The sequence below is a fragment of the Podarcis melisellensis genome, assembly GCF_964234715.1.
Source record: "Podarcis melisellensis genome assembly, chromosome: 1".
Classification (NCBI taxonomy): domain Eukaryota; kingdom Metazoa; phylum Chordata; class Lepidosauria; order Squamata; family Lacertidae; genus Podarcis; species Podarcis melisellensis.
The window spans coordinates 122,268,964-122,290,665 of record NC_138528.1 but is presented as its reverse complement, the minus strand read 5'-3'; the positions used below and the strand labels follow the sequence as shown (position 1 = coordinate 122,290,665).

General features: G+C 42.5%; 1 protein-coding gene across 5 annotated transcripts in view; it reads left to right on the top strand.

The window, feature by feature from the left end:
- The window catches only part of HECW2 (HECT, C2 and WW domain containing E3 ubiquitin protein ligase 2), a 194,730-nt gene that overhangs the window by 78,723 nt on the left and 94,305 nt on the right, over positions 1 to 21,702 (top strand). For 2 of the 5 annotated variants that reach the window (XM_081902138.1, XM_081902139.1), the window contains exon 3: positions 20,181 to 20,288. In XM_081902138.1, coding sequence (XP_081758264.1) covers positions 20,181 to 20,288 — 108 coding nt within the window. Of the gene's footprint in view, positions 1 to 12,535; positions 12,937 to 17,201; positions 17,306 to 20,180; positions 20,289 to 21,702 lie in introns of those variants that run through there. The other 3 variants (XM_081902141.1, XM_081902140.1, XM_081902142.1) reach the window with 3 other exon arrangements.

The following is a 21,702-nucleotide window of genomic DNA, read 5'->3' as shown; positions in this document are numbered from 1 at the left end:
CTAACAACAATAAAACAGTACCAAAGTACAGCACAAACAACTCTAAAATCATTCATTATAACGTCTGGTTAAGAACTTAATTCATTCTGGAGGTCTGTTCTTAACCTGAAACTGTTTTTAACCTGAAGCACCACTTTAGCTAATGGGGCCTCTCGCTGCCGCCACACGATTTCTGTTCTCATCCTGAAGCAAAGTTCTTAACCCAAGGTACTATTTCTGGGTTAGCAGAGTCTGTAACCTGAAGCGTCTGTAACCCGAGGTACCACTGTATTGCACTCAGCGGAAGCCACGTGGCATGTTCAACTTCCAAGGCATGTTTACAAACTGAAGCATTTACTTCATTGACAAACCAAAATGTTCGTCAATGGAGACATTCAAAAACCAAGATACCACTGTACCACCTTTAACATTCAGATCAGTACAGTACATAAACACGGCGAAGGTCACACCCGTGCAGCAGGGGCATGACATGGGTAACCTAGCTAGGACATTGGTCCAACATTTGACACATCACCTGATTCCCCTCAGAGGCAGACATGTGTGGAATGAGCAAGCAAATGGGAACTCCCAGTGGACTGGGCACAAGCAGTCTGTTTGAGGTGGCTCTGCCATCTCTGTGTCGTAGGTAACGAAGGTATTGAGTGCCTCCTGGGTGGGGAGATCTTTGTCCATGGGAGCTGCAGAAGGAGAGGGCTTTAAGGTGTAGGACACAAGTGCCGAAGTCACTCTGTTCTTCAACGGAAGGGACAGAAAATGCACATTTGCCTTGCTTGTAATTATGTACATTAAAAAATGATATATGCATATACAAAAGCTATAGAATACATATTTAACATTAAGCTTAGATACACATTTTCTCCTTACAAGTTCAAAACATGTTTCTTTCCCTTATGAATGAAATGGCATTTGGTGGTATATAAATTCAATCAACAACAACAACAACAAACAAACAACAACAATAATGGCTTTTTTGCTGAACTGTGAATACAGTTTGGTAGGACCATTAGAAGCCATGGGCTGCCAGTTGACCCTCCATGGTGAAGATGATTAAACATTTGATTGTAGATGAGATGAGGGCTTATTTTCAGCCAGAACTTGCCAGAACTCAATTCCAGCACCTCAGATGGGCGCCATTATACAGAACAACGGAGGCGTTCATGATGAGTTGCAGCACCTCTTTTTCTAGAAAAATAATACTGGGTGGGATCACTCTTTTGTTAAGGAAGCAGAATTGGAGTCCAACATCTAGAGAGCACCGTGCTGCTTGACCCTACTTTAGAATGTTATTTGAAATGTAGCTATAAATTGCTTAAAATGCTGCAATTAAAAGCACAAAGTGTTTCAAAGATATTAAACCCCTGCCTCCCCCTCTACTTTTTCCTTTTTGTTTGAGTTTTCAGAAGATTTTATCTTGCGTGAGCCTTGGTATTATTTTCTTTCAGGATGTGTTGTTAGTTTCCTTTAATACTTTTAAAATTTGGGTGTTGCTGGGTTGGTTTTTTTATTTATAAAATATATATATACAAGAAATAACTGAGGAAGTGAGCAAGTCTCTTGAAATAAATCACTTGGCAGACTTTGGTATTCAGGAACCACATACTCTTTGGCTGACCTTATGGAAGTGAACATCCAGGTTCTTTAAGAAAGACGGAGCATTCCTCTGCTTCAGAAGGTAAAATCCATTCTTAAGTTAAATGTCTGTGAAGCAGCTTGGGGAATTGTAAAAATTCAGGTTTTTAAGAATGAAAACAGTGGTGCAGTTGATTTAGGATCTTTTTGTCTAATTGCCAGTCTTGGGATTTCTATTTTATATCTTTCTTTTCTGTGATGTGCTCCATATAGAATATGGAAATAAAGGAAAAATATTTATCTTCTGGAGGAGAACTTTAAAAAGCAAAAAACCTGCCCTTAATCACCAGAAGTTGCAATGTGTAGTCATGCTATAACCTAAGTTATGCACAAAATAAAATAAAATAAATTCCATGTTTTCATAATTCTGGGAATCTACAGATCCAATAATGTGATCTTTAGTGCTGTCTGCTTTCTACACAGATTTCTTTGGCAACTAAAATCAATTTCTACTTTTTTAAAATTAAAGTGAACAAAACCCTCCCCCATTTAGTGTATTGTTTCCCCTAAGGAAGTTCCATTTTAAAAGTAATTCATAATAGCATTTATTAAAATATGTTTTAACGTGAATGCAAGCAAAAAGTTCATACTTTGTAGGGTTCTTTGAAATAATAAAATAATTTAAATAGATATAATAGGAAATTGGAGATCAAGCATCATAATAGCTAACTTCTATATGAGGTCATTTGTGTGTGTGTGTGTGTGTGCGCGCGTGTGTGTTTTAAGTATTTTTGTCCTAAACCACAAAGCAATAGAAATAGTAACAGCAGGTTGTCAAACAGTTAGCATTTTCCCTTTATATCCTGTAAGATAATAGGAAGAACAAAATAATGCATGGGAATAAAAGTGTTGTACAATGTGAATTTTTGGACTATGGGTGGTAGATAACATCTGTAGGGTTGAATCCAAAGTTTGCTGCTACTGGTGGTAGCATCCACTGAACATTTTTACTCAGAATGCTCCCTGTGATGGGAAAGGGTGGAAGGAGAGGTTATTTTCATCGACTTTCCCTTCTCTTCTGCAGCCCGGAGCACCATATCCCATCCTGTTCTAATTAGTCCTGAAACCCTCAAAAAAAAAAGGGAGGGGAGAGAAAAAGGGGGAACCTCCTGCCTCCCCCTTTTCATGAGTGAGATTCCTCTGCTGGATCAGAAGTCTTCTACAGAGGAAATGTGCCATTATGTTTGTATTCTATTATTTCCAATAATGTGTATTATTATTTTTCCAAATTTCCAGCAAAGAGGCTTGGGACACATGTATTATGGCCTACGATTTCAGGAGTCGTAGTCCCCTTGATCAAATGTGTACATATATGTTGTTGTTGTTTAGTCGTTTAGTCGTGTCCGACTCTTCGTGACCCCATGGACCAGAGCATGCCAGGCACTTCTGTCTTCCACTGCCTCCCGCAGTTTGGTCAAACTCATGCTGGTAGCTTCGAGAACACTGTCCAACCATTTCATCCTCTGTCGTCCCCTTCTCCTTGCACCCTCAATCTTTCCCAACATCAGGGTCTTTTCCAGGGAGTCTTCTCTTCTCCTCAGGTGGCCAAAGTATTGGAGCCTCAGCTTCAGGATCTGTCCTTCCAGTGAGCACTCAGGGCTGATTTCCTTAAGAATGGAGAGGTTTGATCTTGCAGTCTCAAGAGTCTCCTCCAGCACCATAATTCAAAAGCATAAATTCTTCGGCGATCAGCCTTCTTTATGGTCCAGCTCTCACTTCCATATATCACTACTGGGAAAACCATAGCTTTTACTATATGGACCTTTGTTGGCAAGGTTATGTCTCTGCTTTTTAAGATGCTGTCTAGGTTTGTCATTACTTTTCTCCCAAGAAACAGGCGTCTTTTAATTTCGTGGCTGCTGTCACCATCTATACACACACATAACCCACCTCACCCCAAGTGTGTGTATACATGTACACATTTGATCAAGGGGACTACGACTCCCGAAATTTGTGCCAGCAAATCCAGGTAACACAAAAACCTGCTCCGACATAAACAACAACTGAACATTGTAAAGGGTAGTGCGCTGTATGACAAACAGCTGAATTTTGCAAATGCTTACTTTTCTGTGTTTAGTAAGTATCATGTGCTCAGTGTAGCTGAGTGTAGCTTTTACATAAAGTAAAAGGGCAGGGGAAAACATTAATGTCACTGCAGGCAGCTGTAGCAGTGATGGGAATCTGGATGTTGTGATCTAGCCATATGTATAATTAATGGCCCTGGCTGTGTCTGTAAGGGGGACTTTTGAACTTTGCAGTCTTACGCATGATGTAACTTGGAGGAAAATAGTTTGTGATGTGACCGTGTATACGATATGATTTAAGATTTTGATGCAAGCCATCTCAAGCTTCAACAAAAAAAGGATTTTACACATTTACAAGAAGGATTGTTTGCAGCGTTTCAGGTAATCCTCTGAGAGGAGGCTTCCATTTTAATGGCTCTTCATGTGTTTCACCTGTGAAAAGCAACGCTGTGTCACGAAGGTAGGAGAGATCATGGGTGCAGTGGTGAAGCTTGTGTTTGTGTTTATATCCATTTATATAATTTATAAATTTATTTATATAAATCCATTTATATAATGGATTTATTATTTCCTTTTCAGAACGTTCTTGACAAAGCACTTTGCAACATGCGTGTAGTTCTAAAATGCGATATTAAAACCACTCACGATTTCCAGTTCACCACAGTGTTTAAAAACCAGCACCGAAATTAATAAACAGGGTCAGGCCCGAATATATACCAGCCCCAATCTATAACACCAGCTTATATTAGCTATTAATTGCCGCAGAGAGAGAAAAGACCTTCTGAAGGACCGCCAGAGACTTAAGCCTCACTCCGAGATCCCAAGGTGTTATACATGTGTATAGCTGCCTGCAATATGGTAAATGTAAGATACGACAAGCATAGATTTGTACAAAACTTAACTGAAAGAAAACAATAATGAACTCACTTTTGTTGATACTCTTTCAATATATTTTTTCTAAAAGAGAAGAGGGGACATATATCTTCTAAACCAGTATTTCATGAGGCTTAAAATTCTGAGATTCATTGGAAGTTTATAAACAATTATAAACACCCACGGCAGCCTCCCTCCACTCCTGGGTCTGGCTTGGGCCGCAGCTCCCTCATGCGGCAGATCCAGGCTCCAATGAGGGAGCCTGGTCACTCCCCTCCTTGAAAAAATGTGCCCAGGGCCACAGCCCCCATAGCCTACCCCATGCTACGCCACTGGGCATTGCTACACCACCGTGCTAGAGCCAGGCTCTATTTCAAACATAAGAGGGTGTCAAATCCTTTCATCCAATCATTTTAAAGAGGGTATATTTACCCTCCTAGGGACGTGGGTGGCGCTGTGGGTTAAACCACAGAGCCCAGGACTTGCCGATCGCAAGGTCGGCGGTTCGAATCCCCATGATGGGGTGAGCTCCCGTTGGTCGGTCCCAGCTCCTGCCAACCTAGCAGTTCGAAAGCACACCAAGTCCAAGTAGATAAATAGTTACCGCTCCGGTGGGAAGGTAAACGGAGTTTCCGTACACTGCTCTGGTTCGCCAGAAGCGGCTTAGTCATGCTGGCCACATGACCCGGAAGCTGTACGCCGGCTCCCTCGGCCAATAAAGCGAGATGAGTGCCGCAACCCCAGAGTCGGTCACGACTGGACCTAATGCCCAGGGGTCCCTTTACTTTTGCTACAGTTAACCTAAAATGGCAGCAGAGCAGAGCAAGCAGGAAGACAGAGCAAGCCAATAGGAATACCGCAGCTTGGGGGATTTATTTGGTGGAAAGCTTTTGTGGATGCCTTTGTAGCAGGTCCTGGTGGGTACCCTGATGCCCACAGGCAATACAGTAGCAGCTCCTGGCCTATAGTGTACTTTGAGAGCCAAGGGGGAGGACTTCAGGCCCCAGAGGGGCTGGATGCATCCACCCAGGCTTCTCCCTTTCTCCTGCGGCTCTGCGAAAGCCATGCCCCTCCGTGGACCTGCAATGCAACTTCCTGAAGTGCTTTGCCTAGCTAGAGTAATTGAGACAATGCCTGGATGCAAGAGTGTATTTTTGTGTGAGTATACTGTACAAACCTTTGGTTTTGGCATGGCTGTAATGGAGAATTTGATGCAGTGGCGTAGTGTGGGTTGTCAGCACCCGGGGCAAGGCAAGTAATTTGCACCCCCTAACCCGAGGATTTTAGTCCGAGCGCCCCCCCCCCAGATGTTGTGCCCAGTGCGGCCGGCCCCCCCTGTACCCCCCACGCTACGCCACTGATTTGATGCAGCCAATAACAGAGGATACAATGATTCAAAGTTAATCACCTTAAAAAGCAAAGTTAAGCCATATAAAATCTGTTTGACTGAAGACTGCTTAACGTTGGCTGGGTGGCTTTTCAGCTAGCCATTGTGGCTTCTCCCCATACTTATTTTATTCCCCCTTCCTTTTTTGTTACACTCTGTATTCTACTATGCATACTGGAATTTTCTCTTTTACTGCATGACCTCGTTTTGAAAGTTCTGAGTCACACAGATATAAACAATTCCAGCCAAGAATGTCAGCAAAATATAATTGTTTGGCTCATTTTCAGCCTTCCTATAAATAGCAGGCGTGTGAAGGTTCTGCCTTGTAGATTTTTTTAATCATAAGTTTTACATCTATACAAAATAGATCAAAAGATACGAAGGCAGGTAAAGATTAAGACAACATCAAACAATATGGAACTGTACTCTGTATTTACACCCCTCACTTGAGTGTTGCCAGTAAATAAGCGATTGATGTGTTCTGGTGGGTGGGGAATGCTGAAAGAGAATAGTTTCTTTTGCATAGTTTTCAGGGAAGTAAATGGATTTTATGAGCCGAAGAAACCTGCCTGAGCTGAGCTCATTCTGTGAAAATGAGGAGTTCCTGTTGCCCTCTGTCTGCATGAGTTGCATTTGTAAATTGAAATTGCCCTTAAAAGCACATTCCAGCATCTCCCCCAAGATTATATGTGAGGACAGGAAGGCTGTTTGTTTTATTAGTGATGGGTACCTGGTTGAATCTGGAGTGTTCTTTCTATTACTATTTCCTGCATTTATATACCGCCCTATACCCGGGGGTCTCAGGGCGGTTCATAGAATAAAATCAAGATATAAAACCACAAAATACATAATCAAAACAAAAACAACACAATAACCCCCCTCACCACACATTTTAAAAGGGCATAAGTTGTACTGTAAATCAAATCAACCAAAGGCCTGGTTAAAAAGGAGTGTTTTTGCCTGACGCCTAATGGTGTGTACTGAAGGTGCCAGGTGAACTTCCCTGGGGAGAGCATTCCACAGATGGGGAGCCACTGCAGAGAAGGCCCCGTTCTCGTGTTGCCACCCTCCGGACCTCTTGAGGAGGAGGCACACGAAGGAGGGTCTCAGAAGATGATCTCAGGGTCCCGGTAAGTTCATATGGAAAGAGGCGGTCCTTGAGGTATTGCTTGTTTGAGCTTTGTAATGTGTGTGCTCCAGCTATCAAACAGGGAGGTCAGAGTGACTCTGTTTTCCATTTTTTACGATTCTTGGTGCACATTTCATCTGGGACAATTTATTTGTGTACTCCTGAGGACAAGCCAGTATCTCTGCAGTGGTCCAAGCTGATTCCTCCTGGTTTTTGCTTATGACACTCTATAAGATAAAACAAGTGTGTGGGATGTAGGAGATTCTGTCTTTACTTAGTTCTGGAATTCAGCTTTATCTTCCTTGCCTAGAGTTGCTGCATTAAAACAACAAACAAAATAAGTGGGGCTGCACTGATTATTGCAACAAGCAACCATGAAAGTCTTCACTTAGAAGCAGGCCTGTTGACTCCAGTCGAACTTAACTGCTTTGTTCCTACATTTGAAGCCAGCATGTCTGAAATCCTGTGTGTAGTTATCCTAAAACAAGGCATGCCCCTCCGCTTCTTACATGAAAATGGAAATTACCCGGCAACCCCAGAAGTGGATGAAATTAGCCTGATAGGATCCAACGAATTGAATGCAGAGCTGTTTTTGTCACCTGCTCTCAGCTTGCTAGTTTATGGAGAAATAAATTGATGTTTTGCGTGCCAGAGATGCCTCTGCTGCACATTGTTGTCTGATGTTACTTGAACAACAACAGTTATGTGCTAATCATGTGAGAGGAGGCAAGAGAACAGACATTAGGAAGGAAGGAAGGAAGGAGATTAGGCAAGGTCTTCTGCCAAAATCTAGGCTGATAACTGCACAGAGGCAGGAAGCTGGACTGGAGGTGGAGATCTTGTCCTTGCTTTTTAAGCAGATAGGAATGTTGTGGCATACAAACCTCTAAAAAGAGCTGAGCAAACCAGTAGTGCAATTGCATTAAGGTACCCAGTCATAGAATTTCAATGAGTCTGTAGTTAGAGAATCCTATTTATGCCTGTGGGTTTAAAAATGTTGCGGAGCACAGACATAAAATCCCGAGGAACTGAAGCCTGTTTCAGCTATGCAGTGTTCTGCTCATTTATAGAAAAAGCAAAATGGCAGGCATATGCTTTATAATATTTTCCAGAGAAACAAGCAAGTGCTGTAAAAATAGCCTGCCACCCGTTCAGCCTATTTTAAGGCATGTCAGTTATGCGACTCTCCTTTTCTCTCACTGATAGACAAGGCTCATTAAAGAAGGTTGCTTATGAAGTGTGTGTGAGGATGGGCCCTTGCAATGTTTAATGCATAAGCAGCTGCCTGTAAACCCTGGATATTGGATGGCTTCGAGCTGACTAGTACCCACCCTGTGGCATAACGTCACCTGTTTGCCAGACCACTCTCACATGGCAGGGCCATATGGAAGCAACCGACCTGTGGGAAGGAGTCAAGGGATAGACAAGTGAAGGTGTTGGCTTTTGCTCCTGGTTCACTGGTTTTATTTTGTTTTTTGTTTTACCTGTGCTCATTGCACTGTATTAATACGGTGTACTGCTTTGAAGACTGGAGGGGGGGAAAGGGGGGGGTACAAATCCACTCAATAAATTTGGTGATAATAGCTGTCATTAATGGCCCCATAAAACAGCAGATTCCTCTTTGTTGTCTCTTTCGGCTCCCCCCCCCCACAGTAACTCCCCGACTTAGGGCCAAAGCTGATGTTATAGCAACAGCTTTGGGGAGTTAGTTGATGCTAGTGGGTTTATTTCATCTCCCTCACTGCTTATACTCAACTGTTTTTCTTCCAGAGGGTGGAAGAGTGATGTACTTATGCCTTGGTTGCTGCCATCCCATAGACATCTGGTCGCTCACTTTGAAAACAGGATGTTGGACTAGGCAATTTTTTGGTCTCCATTCTGGTGTTGGTCTTGTTTTATATGCTCGTTGAAGCCACATCAATGTGACGTGCTCCAGATGTCAGACTACAGCTGTCATCCCTGACCACTGGCTATACTGGCTGGGGTTGATGGGAGTTGTAATATGAAAAAAAAAATCTGATGGGTGCCCAGCGGACTACTTAAGCATTTGCTAGTCTTTCTATGTGTCTTTTTGGCATAGAAGAGTTGGAAAGGGACCACAAGGCATTGTCTAGTTCAACCCCTGGCAATGTAGGAATCCTTTGCGCAACGTGGGGATTGAACCCACGACCCAGCGGTTAAGAGTCTCATGCTTTAGCAACAGAGCTATCTACTGTGGATGTTGGATATTTTATGGTTCTATTTCATTGTGTTTTGGAGATTGCCCCGGAATTTCTAATAAAATAAACAAACATTGTCCATGTGTGTTTCATGGCAATGACAAACCTAGACAGCATCTTAAAAAGCAGAGACATCACCTTGCCAACAAAGGTCCATATAGTAAAAGCTATGGTTTTCCCAGTAGTGATGTATGGAAGTGAGAGCTGGACCATAAAGAAGGCTGATTGCCAAAGAATGGATGCTTTTGAATTATGGTGCTGGAGGAGACTCTTGAGAGTCCCATGGACTGCAAGAAGATCAAACCTCTCCATTCTGAAGGAAATCAGCCCTGAGTGCTCACTGGAAGGACAGATCCTGAAGCTGAGGCTCCAATACTTTGGCCACCTCATGAGAAGAGAAGACTCCCTGGAAAAAACCCTGATGTTGGGAAAGATTGAGGGCACAAGGAGAAGGGGACGACAGAGGACGAGATGGTTGGACAGTGTTCTTGAAGCTACAAACATGAGTCTGACCAAACTGCGGGAGGCAGTGGAAGACAGGAGTGCCTGGCATGCTCTGGTCCATGGGGTCACGAAGAGTTGGACACGACTAAACAACAACGGCAGGAAATAAATTCCTTAAAAAGCAGTCCTTGCAGGCTTTTGTATTTTCGCTTCTACTGTCTAGAGATCTTGGATTACAAAAAACACAAGTGCACACAAAAGCACATCAAAAAGCAGAGGCGCTTTATGGCAGCAACTAAAGTGAAAATGAAACTAAAAAGACAGTTTTGTTTTATATCCCTCTCCTGCCCCACCCCTTGTAGTATTTAGCCTTAATTGTCACCACACTTACAGCTCTGTGCCCCTGTAGTCCAAGGGCATTCTCTCCTTCATCCTTAATGATCTAGACATTATAGAGCGGTCTGGGTACATTATATCTGGCATTATATCCTGACACCTTTGTGGTACTGCTGAAATAGTCCATTGCAGGGGTCAGCAAACTTCTTTCAGCAGGGGACCTGTCCACTGTCTCTCAGACCTTGTGGGGGGCCAGAGTATATTTTGAAGAAAAAAATATATGAACAAATTCCTATGCCCCACAAATAACCCAGAGATGCATTTTAAAGAAAAGGACACATTCTACTCATGTAAAAAACACGCCGATTCCTGGACCGTCCGTGAGCCAGATTTAGAAGGCAATTGGGCCGGATCCGGGCCTTAGTCTGCTTACCCACGGTCTATTGCCTTTTAAAAAATGTATTTTACTATGTGTTTTAAAATGCATTTAAAAACAAGTGTCACATTCTCAAAGATACCATAATGGGCTTTTGGGAACTTGTGCATAAAACCAGAGAGCGGCCATAAGGGGGAAAATATACATGGTAAGTACAATAAAAAGATCCTGTTGCAAATAAATTTCGGTATTCCTTAAGCAAAGATTTTCCAACCCAGTGGTACGAAAATGCACCTATTTGCTTGCAATGCGTTACATTGGTAGTGGCTGTGGTTGAAAAGCAATATACAAATATTTTTAAATGAATACATTTAGTTATTTGGCAAGTACTTTGAGCTTTTAAACACCCTTGCCAAATAACACAATTCAGTAGAATTGCACATCTAGTTAAATCTTGAAGTTCTTTATGTCTCCCAATAATACCTTAATTCCAGGGCATTCCCAACAAATTACTGCTACACTTCCAACACTTCACATTTAGTCCGGCTCCTAAAACTAGGGCCAGACTGAAAACCACCACCACCTTCCAAACTGTGTTGAGAGGTTGTCTGCAGATTCCTTTATTTCCTCCTCTTTATTTCTAAACTTAAAAAAAGCGCTGCTGGAGAGCACATGCTGGCAGCCCAGCCCGCACTCACCTAAGAAACAGCTGTAAAGGACAAGATGTTCTATGATTGCTTCTAGAGTATTGTGAGGGGGGAGGGATGGCAGATCTTCTGCAGATCTTAGTAGTCTGTGTGTATAAGGAATAAGGTGGTTTTTCAAGTAGCAACCTAGAGTAACAACAACAACAACAACAACAGCAACAACAATATTTATACCCTGCCCATCTGGCTGGGTTTCCCCAGCCACTCTGGGCATTTCACAACAGAATATTAAAAACACAATAAAACATCAGATATCAAAACCTTCCCGATACAGGGCTGCTTTCAGATGTCTTCTAAAAGTTAGGTAGTTGCTTATTTCCTTGACATCTGATGGGAGGGCATTCCACAGGGCGGGCACCACTATGAAGAAGACCCTCTGCTTGGTTTCCTGTAACCTCACTTTTCACAGTGAGGGAACCAGCAGAAGACCCTTGGAGGAGGACCTCAGTATGTGGGCTGAACGATGGTGGTGGAGACGCTCCTTCAGGTATACTGGGCCGAGGCCGTTTAGGGCTTTAAAGGTCAGCACCAACACTTTGCATTGTGCTTGGAAACATACTGGGAGCCAATGTAGGTCTTTCAGGACCGGTGTTATGTGGTCTCGCCGGCCACTCCCAGTCACCAGTCTTGCTGCTGCATTCTGGATTAGTTGTAGTCACCTTCAAAGGTCGCCCCACATAGAGCGCTTTGCAGTAGTCCAAGCGGGAGATAACCAGAGCATGCACCACTGTGTTCTGCACTGGCGATGGCCTCCTGACCAACCCCAAGGGTAGCCCCAAATGGAGCAAATTACAGTAATCAAATCATGAGCTTACCAAATGCATGGGCAACTCTGGGCAAGTTATCTAGGAGCAGTTGTAGGTGCCTTAGCAACCGAAGTTGGCAATTTTTTTTACTGCTGCTTATTGATTTAGTTGTGGCGTATAAGAGATATTCGTGTGGTTTATGAGATCACCTGATATCATCAAGAATTCTGTGCAAATGAGAAAGCAAGTAGAGCCCCCAAGCCAATGTGAGCTGATGCAGTAAATATACCACGATTACCTTGTGTGTTTGTTAGTGCACTCTAGGGAACTTTTTGCAGCCTACAAAGACAAGAATGTTGGGCTTTGTTATGGTACCTAAGTGATGTCATTGCAAAGATGCAACCAATATGAGAGACTTTTGGTTCTTGTGTTTTGTTTTCTGTGACTAATGCACTTGTCATTTCTGGGTTTTGAATTTCCCCTGTTTATCACCCTCTGGATGACTGTGCAGTAGTGGGATCAACTGTTCAGAATTCTCCCATGGAAAACAGAGAAGGAAGGAAGCCAAGGGAGGATGAAAACTTTGCATCCTGTACCCTCCAGAGGGGAGTGGCTACAAATAACTTAATCTGAAGGACAATACTTCATCTGTTCTAATTCTGTGATGTTTGAACCCAGAGGGAGCAATTGCTCAGAGCGCAATAAGCAGTGAACTCTCTGGGTGGGTTAGCTAGTAAAAGAAATAGAAATAGCTAGTAAAAGAAATAGCACATTCAGAATGCCAAGAGAGAGCTTTCTTAAAACGTTCCAATCTAAACAAAAAGCAGAAGATGGGAAATGCAGAGGTGCTTCTCAAGTGAGCTCGTGACGATGTCAGCGATGGTGCAAGACAGTATTCAAGTACTCCCTCTTCCAAGAAGGCAACTTTTTTTTAAAATGGAGAGAAGAATTGGCATACGGATAACAGAAGCCTTATAAAATAAATTTCAGTTTTTGAGAACATCTCCAGATGATTAAACGGATGCGAAATTGAATGGAAGGTATCTCCTACTACAGGATAGGTCAGGTAAGTGTAGAAAACCAGAATGAAAAATGTTGTTGCCAAAGGCAAATTTAGAGTATGTAAACAGCTCAATTTAATGTTCATTTTGGGGGAACCCCCCATCTATTCTACATTACTTCCTGTAGCCTAAAAAAGGTAAGGGAAGTATAAAAATTGCAATATTTGACGTTAAAGGAGTGGGTTTTTATATTTGAAACTAAAGCAGTATTGTTTATTATTTTTCTTTTATTAAATGTATTAGTCACTTCCTCCCCGAAGAAAGAATGAATCTCAAACTGACTTACAACAAGGATAAAGCTACTTGTTTTTGTGAATTTTAAATGTGAATGCTTTATTTGTCAAAACAAGAACCACACCTGGACTCAAGATTTACCATTACTCCTCTCCAAATCTTCCCCACTAAGCAGATGTTATTATTAAAGGGTCTAGTTCAGGGGTCAGCAACCAATGCCAATGGGCCGGAAGCAGCCTGTGGAGGTTGTTTGACTGGCCCCCGAGCCGCCCCTGAACTAAACCAGCACGGAGCAGGGACTCGCTTCTGCGGTGCCAGATATCACGTCTGCGCACGTGCAGATGCTGAAAATAACAGGCGCTCACGATCCAGCCCAAGGAGGGATATCTGTGGGACCAATCCAGCCCAGGCAAGATAAACCTTGCTGACCCCTGGTCTATTTGCTTATTTACAAGGAAAAAACCCACAGCTATTACCCCAGGGTTTCTATCCTGATTACTCATTCATACCTAACAATTGGGTTTTTTTGGGGTGACTGATTCAAAAGCTTACTTATTTGTTTCCGTTACCCCCTCCCCCTCCCCCATAAATCACTTATAGGAGCAGATCCAAACTAACACTCCTTTCAGGAGCTCATATTTAAACTGATTTGGGGTTGATTACCTAAATTGTGAAACGTCAATGACAGTTTACAGCACTGACAAGCCAGATGAATAACACACACACACAGCCCAAATATGAAAAATAACCATGAATCAGATTTAACACATCCCTTTTAACGTTAATTTAGCACTGTGATATGAATTAATGCAAATATAAGATACCAGATATAGTTTAGTTTCATTTTGTGCGTGTATTATCGGGTTGAGTGATTGTGACAGGATGGTGATAATTTCTGCTTTAGGGAAGATTTCAGTGCTGTGTATAGTACAGAGAATTGGAGCACTTCTTTCCCAAAGTGCTTTGATTTCTTACTCATTGGTCTTGTGCATTTAGCACACCAGTTGTCTATATAGCAGGAAATGTTTGCAAATTTATCTGGGCAGCCAATTTTCAGAAGGACAATCCACAGGGCATTACGATTTACAGTGTTGAAAGCCTTAGTCAGGTCAATAAACGCCATATACAGGGGTTGGTTTTGCTCTCTGCATTTTTCTTGAAGCTGTCAAGCGGTGAAAATTATGCCCACTGTCCCCCTAGAAGGCCAAAAACCATTTTGGGATTCAGGACGGGTCACCTCGGTACTCTATTCCAAACTTAAAAATGGAAAGCATAATGCTGGTGGTCAGCAAAAGAGGTTTAAAGACTGTCTCAAGGCAAATCTAAAAAAAAGTAGTATTAACACTGACAAATGGGAAACACTGGCCTGTGAGCACTCCAGTTGGAAAACAGCATTTACCAAAGGTGTCATGGGCTTTGAAGGCACTCGAACTCAGGATGCAAGGGAGAAACGTGCTAGGAGGAAGGCACGCTTGGCAAATCCACACCGTGATCAGCTCCTGCCTGGAAACCAATGTCCCCACTGTGGAAGGATGTGTGGATCCAGAATTGGCCTCCCCAGTCACTTATGGACTCACTGTTAAAACTGTGTTTATGGAAAACAATCTTACTCAGCTACAAGTGATCGCCAAAGAAAGATAGCTGAAAAGGAGGAGAGTGGGAATTATGTTGCAATGGTTGGAGCATCTCCCCTTATTTATTGTTTTAAAGGTGGTTGCTCATTGGTTTTCTCTTAGGTGTTACATTAAATTAATATCTGTTTGTGTGATTGGCTACTGCTGCCAGGAAAGGAGATGGCATTGTTTCTGCAACCATTTAAAGGGTGGTTGGAGTGGTTCTGTTGTCCTGCGGAAAGCCATTCGTTCTGCAAAGAAGTTGTAAAACTTGAAAAGGGGGAAAGAAAGAATTCAGCTTCTCGCAAATGGAAAGTGTATTATTGGAAGGAAATTGTTCTTTCTCAGTGTGCTGTCCAATATATGCTTTTCCAGCCGTCAAAAAACATTCACATATCACCAATCCTATTAGCAATGGAGGTGTTGACTGTGCAGGGAAATCAGATTTAGTTACTGATACAGCAAGCCTGGTCTGAGGCTAGAAAACAGATTTCACTTGAAAAGTCTCTGTTTACTAAAGCCAAAAGGTTGCAAGGGAACTCTACTCATCCAGACCTTTTTAATTCAGCATTCATCCTGATTTGCTTGCACAAAGCTTATGGGGTGTCCATTCTTCATTGAGCATTCAATCAGGTTTGTTTATGGGGTGGTTATTATCTGGTAGTCATCCTGGTTTGCTTGATGGTGTTTGCACATCTTGTTGTTAGCCCTTACGCTTTCCAAACTGCTATAACTCTGTATCCCCCCCCCCCGCTTCCATGGACTTTTGTGTTAGGACAGGGGTCAGCAAACTTTTTCAGCAGGGGGCCAGTCCACTGTCCCTCAGACCTTGTCGGGGGCTGGACTATATTTTTTGGGGGAAATGAATTCCTATGGCCCACAAATTACCCAGAGATAATACAAGGACAGGGACGCAGGTGGCGCTGTGGGTTAAACCACAGAGCCTAGGACTTGCCAGTCAGAAGGTTGCGGTTCAAATCCCTGCGATGGGGTGAGCTCCTGTTGCTCGGTCCCTGCTCCTGCCAACCTAGCAGTTCGAAAGCACGTCAAAATGCAAGTAGATAAATAGGTACCACTCCGGCGGGAAGGTAAATGGCGTTTCCATGCACTGCTCTGGTTCACCAGAAGCGGCTTAGTCATTCTGGCCACATGACCCGGAAGCTACGCAGGCTCCCACGGCCAATAAAGTGAGATGAGCGCTGCACCCCCAGAGTTGGCCACGACTGGACCTAATGGTCAGGGGTCCCTTTACCTTTACCTTAATACAAGGACACATTCTACTCATGTAAAAAACACCAGGCAGGTGCCACAAATAACCCAGTGGTGCATTTTAAATAAAAGGACACATTCTACTCATGTATAAACACGCTGATTCCTGGACCATCCATGGGCCAGATTTAGAAGGCGATTGGGCCAGACCTGGGCACTGGGCCTTAGTTTGCCTACCCATGTGCTAGGATGACAGAGAGCTTTAAATGTGCAGTCCAAAAGTTCTAGTATGTGGTTGAATCCCTCCCGCAAAATGCTGACTGTCAGGAAGCACCCTCACAAAAACAATCTGCATGTACCCAACCCAAAACTGGTCCTATCATTAGGCAGAGTGCGGCAAGAGGGTGCTGAAGGATGACCAATAGCAGTGAGATGTTGGGAGGGCGAGGCTGTGTCAGTCCTGTGCTCTGCAAGTTAGCCCTATGCTCCCATGTGCTTTCCCATCACTAGTGTTGAACTAAGATTGGTAAGCCTCTGCACACATAGTGTGGTGTGTGGGTCCCATTCTGATCTTTGCCTCAGGCAGCAAGCTGTTTTGGCATCAGCAGTTGTACATTTTTTTTTTCAAATTCGCTGTGTCCAGCATATAAGTGTTCTTTGCCCTCGCCGCAAAAACGGTATTTGTAGTTCAAGTGCAAAACTTAACTCTGGCTAGAATTGTACTTTTAGATTTAAAATGGCTTACTAGGGAATGAAAATCTGCTTTCTGGCCCACATTAATATCATTCTCCATCTGTGCAAACAGCTGAGAAAAGCTCAAAGCAGGTTTTTTTAGTGTCCTGGGTTGAAATGCCTGGCGGGGAAGACAGTGGTATTGGACTTCCATGATATGACATTTGCCTTCATGCATTAACAACTCTGTTTCATCACAGGAATGGTTAAGTGACAGGCCACAGACCACCTAGCAAAGAAGGAATTGTTTGATCTGCCCTGTGCACTAACTGAATGGTACAAAATTGCCTTGACCACAGTGTTCATATGGTGAGCCAAATATCAACACTTAAAATAAGCAGGCTTTCCAGATTAGATTATTTGGTTGAGTTTTTAGGTAGCAGGTTTGAGTATTCTCTTGCCCTCCCTGATCATTATAATTAGAATATTATGGATTTGTTGCTGCTTTATCCTTACCTCTAAATGACTCTTGGAATGGGAATTGCTTTTAGGAAACCTTTCCCAGATGGCAGTAGCAAAATGAGTATGATGTGAAGAACTCATGAATATCGCTTCCTCCTTGGGTGCAGCAGGACACGTCATGCTGGTAACTTGCCCTTCTCTGGCCTTTGTGGCTGTTCCCATCATGAGTGATTTGCTAATAAATGAAGGTTCCTGCCAGAACGTTTGGTTTTGTGACTGTAAGGCAAGAACACTGCTTGCTAAACTACTAACCTTTGGCAGTGTTTGACCCTTTAAGTGTTTTATGTGTATATATAGCTGACGCAAGCTTCAAGTTCAGATCCCAGTTTACAATTTCAGCTGCTCAGAAGAAAATGGAGAGAACGGTCTCAGCTGAAGTTTGCAGCCTCTGATGACACGAGGCGGCAGAAATCTGTTTGTACTCGAAGAAGGGCTTCTTCCCGCTTCACGGAAAGGTGATATCACAGGTGTCAGGGATGAGATGCATCTGTGTGCAGAATTCCTGCACCAGCTTTGCAGCCAGATCCAGTGATTTGCGTACATGAAGCAAACTGGTCCGGTTAGGGGTCTTCATAGCACACAGGCTAAATTTAAGTTTGGCATTACAATTTGAAGCCCACAAACAGTTATCCAAGGGTAAATGGGTTGCTTAACAACTGCTTTGTTGCTATTTTATTATGGTGATCATTTTGCCAAAAGAAAATTTGGGGTTAGCTTTTACAGCCCAGCTCCCCATCAAGGGACCCAGTTACCCCCAATTTCACGATCAGTCAGAGAGCAATAAGTGCAGGCAGGAACCAATTGAAGAAAGCACGGGAGATCTCTCCCCCCCCTTTCTGTTGCAACAGTCTCTGTCCCCCCCTTTGCAAGGAGGTGAGGCGGAACCAGAACAAAGGTGTGTAACAATTTTTAAAGACTTCAGAAATTTTCCAGCCCCTTAGCCAAAGACCACCCCAAATCAAATGTAACAGAAAAGAGGTGGTCTACAGTAGAAATTCAAGAGTATGACTTGCCTCCTGTCCGTCAAGATACCTGGTAATGCTTGCTTTCTTCCTTTTTCCTGGCTAGTCTGGGCCATTCTTTAGGAATGGTAAATAACTTGGATCTTGAACCCATTGTCAGACCTATCCCTATTCATACACAGAAGATGCTCTTTTGACAGGTCTGCTCTACCTTTAGTAGATACTTGCCAGACCTGTTGTTTCTTTTTTGTAAGGGGTTGGCGAGAAGTTAATTTATTTACAGAATTTAACAAGTGATAAGAACTCAGCCAGTCTACCGGGAGAGGTTTTATTTATTCACTTGTATATGTACATTTTATTTATGACGCCTTAGAATTCTTATAACAGTTTCTTCTGTTGGATGGTTTTACCTGGCGGACTGAGTTCATGCCTCTCTGGTCTGATGTTTTCACCTCTGCATTTTGCTTACAGGTTTCTCCTAATTTTACATCTCCTTAAAAAGGTGTGTGTACCTTCCCCGTGCACTGCTTATGCTGCTGATTCTGAGTATTGGAGGCAGGAGTGTAGTGTGGGGAGAGCCAGGTGTGTGTGTGTTGTCCCAGGTGCATGATTTTGAGGGGGCACGAGCCAGGCATCCCCTCTCAGTGACCCCCACCTTGCTTGCCACCAGGGGTCTTGCCATTGTGCCTCCAGCTCCCTTGCTAAACAGCAGCATTGGGGGGATGCAGTGGTAAAGTTTAGCTGGTGCTGTGGGTTTTATTTACCTTCCGTGCCCAGCCCCTGGTCCTGCCTGGGGCGCATGTACACACCCCGGTCGCCCACGAAGGATGCAACTCCACTGATTGGAGGAGCCTTTTCTGAATTGAAGCTTTCTTGACTCAAACTTCATAAGAATTCACAGAAGAATCCCAGCAAGATGTGGACTCCCTGTGGAGGGGGAATCACTTTACCCCCTTAGCCATGTGGGGAGGTATTTTGACTTCCTGCTCATTTACTTGCTTGCCCCTTCTCTTCCCACCTCTCAGTTTTTGGCCTCCTGAGGGGAAACCTGTAGAAAAGACATTTCCCCCAAGGATCATTTGTCTGGACAACTTAGTATCTGCACAAAGACTTAATATGATTGAATGTGAAAGAATGGTTCAGTTTAAGGTTGCCAGATTTTTTTTTCATATATATATATTTAACATATCATATATCATATATAACATTTCATATACATTAATTTTTAACATCTCATTTCCAACAATCCTTTAACATATTTTCTTATCTTATACAATGTTTTAGACTTCCATCAACCGCATCTGAAGATTTTTCAGTCTTTATCACTTAGTCTACATTTCTTAATTTCTCTATTACTTTTAATTGTCCTTAACTAATAACTCTCTTCATAGTCTTCTCTGCAATATTTCGCATAGTCCTCCTTACAAAACTTTTAGCAATCTGTTTATTACAATTGCTTTTCAAATAATTCAAGTATTTACTCCAGTCCTCCAAGAATCTCTGGTCCCGCAGGATTTGAATCCTTCCTGTCATCTTATCTAATTCTGCATAGTCCATTAATTTCATTTGCCACTCTTCTTTTGTCGGTAATTCTTCTTGTTTCCATTTTTGTGCCAATAATATTCTTGCTGCCATTGTTACCAGATATTTTCAATAAATCTGGGGACACTTTTCAACTTCAATTGATTTTGTATGGGGACTGATTTGTAAATCCGGGGCTGTTCCCGGGAAATGGGGATGTCTGGTAACCTTAGTTCAGTTGCCACGTATTAATTGTCAACTTTTCTTATTTTGTTTTATAAGGAAGAAACATCATTTCTGTGATCAATCTTTTATCTTACGATTTTCTGCATAAGGCATGCAGAATACATGTGAAAAGAAACACAGGCACAGAAATATTTTTTAAAAAAAATCTTTTTGGGGAATTTTCATTAGACAAGCATCCTTATACAAAGGTTCGCTCTTAAAAATAAACTGCTTGCTAGCCTTCCCTGATAGCTGGTTGGGTTATGACATGCTTTTTCTTTCATCTTCCAGATGAGAATTCACCTGCAAACTTCTGGGACTCCAAGAACCGTGGTGTGACCGGAACGCAGAAAGGACAGATTGTATGGCGAATTGAACCTGGCCCCTATTTCATGGAACGTAAGTTACACGGGTGATAGAGAACGTGCATATGAATAACTTGCCTTCTTGAGGTGACGTTTTTCAGAAATGCTTTGCCAGCTTTGGTATGCCATGTAGTGTTTTGTTATAGAAAAGGGGTGGGAGGTGGGAAGACTCTCTTGGAATGCTATTGGGAGAGAGATGGCAGCCATAGCAAGAACTCGTTCAAAATCAGCAGTAAATGAGTTATCAGTTCCCTGTTGGCAGAATAAAATGTGCTCATTCTGCAGCCATGTTAGGTGGATTGCGCAACATAAGCTGCGAATAAACAGTGTGTCAGGAATGTATGCTAGTTTGTAAAGAGAAGGGCTGAAATTGAAACATAAATTACATGAGCAATTTCAGCTGTTAGGAAAATGTCTTGATAATTTCTTCTGTTGCTCATCTTTTTATGTAACTTGTGTCATGGCACATGTTAAAACTGAGCAAGTGAATAAGGGAATAACCAGAGCAAATAACTTTTTTATGTAAAAAAGCTAAATTTTAGAAATAAAGTAGTGCAGTCCTCTGGCTCAGTGCGGCCCAGGATTAAGTGCTAGTTTTTCTAAAATAGTACAGGAAATGGAGCTGCACAATTGTGATTCAGTGACTCATTTTGGTCTGTCCTCTTTTTCATACGACCATCAGCTTAAATCTCACATGATCAGTTGAAATCTCTGCAATTTGGGGCCTAGAATTTGGGAAGAAACATAAAAGTGTTAGATGAGCTTAGGCACTTCTGAACCTCATAAGGGGTGTTAGCGGAAGATATATATCCTGGACTTGAAAAGCTAGAGAGATGAAAGCCAAAGCTGAAAGGCAAATGGCTAAATCAAACTTAGTCATCCACCCAGTTTATACAAAGCAGCTGACTGTTGTAATTAATTTTTCCTCCCACGTGGAAAACTGTGTTCTTCAGTTCTGTTTTTGATCATTTGGGGGACAAATAAAACAATTTACCTGAAAGTCTGTAGATGATGGCAGAGACAAGCTCTGAGACAGGCAGTAATATATAGAAAAACCTAATTTTGTATCACACCAAAGATTTCGGAAACTTCAGAAATTAATTTGTTTTCAAGTAATGAATGTTGCTTCCCCTCCTTTCTTTTGGGTGGTGGGGTATTAGCTGATTTAAAAGTATCCATCACTCAAAATCCCCTCATGATGTAGAATCATGGATTTCTCTGGCAGGAAGGGAACAAAAAAAGGCAACCTGGTCCAGACTTAAAAACAAGGATCTGCACCCTTATCAGATAAGGCAAAATTATGTTCTGATTGTTTCTTCCTCCTTTCATTCAGAATACTGAAGGGAAAGTTTGAGGATGAACAATGAATATGAGGTTGGCTTAAAGTGGAGTTTTCACAGGCTCTGCTCTCCTAAATACCATATTTTCCGCTCTATAAGACGCACCAG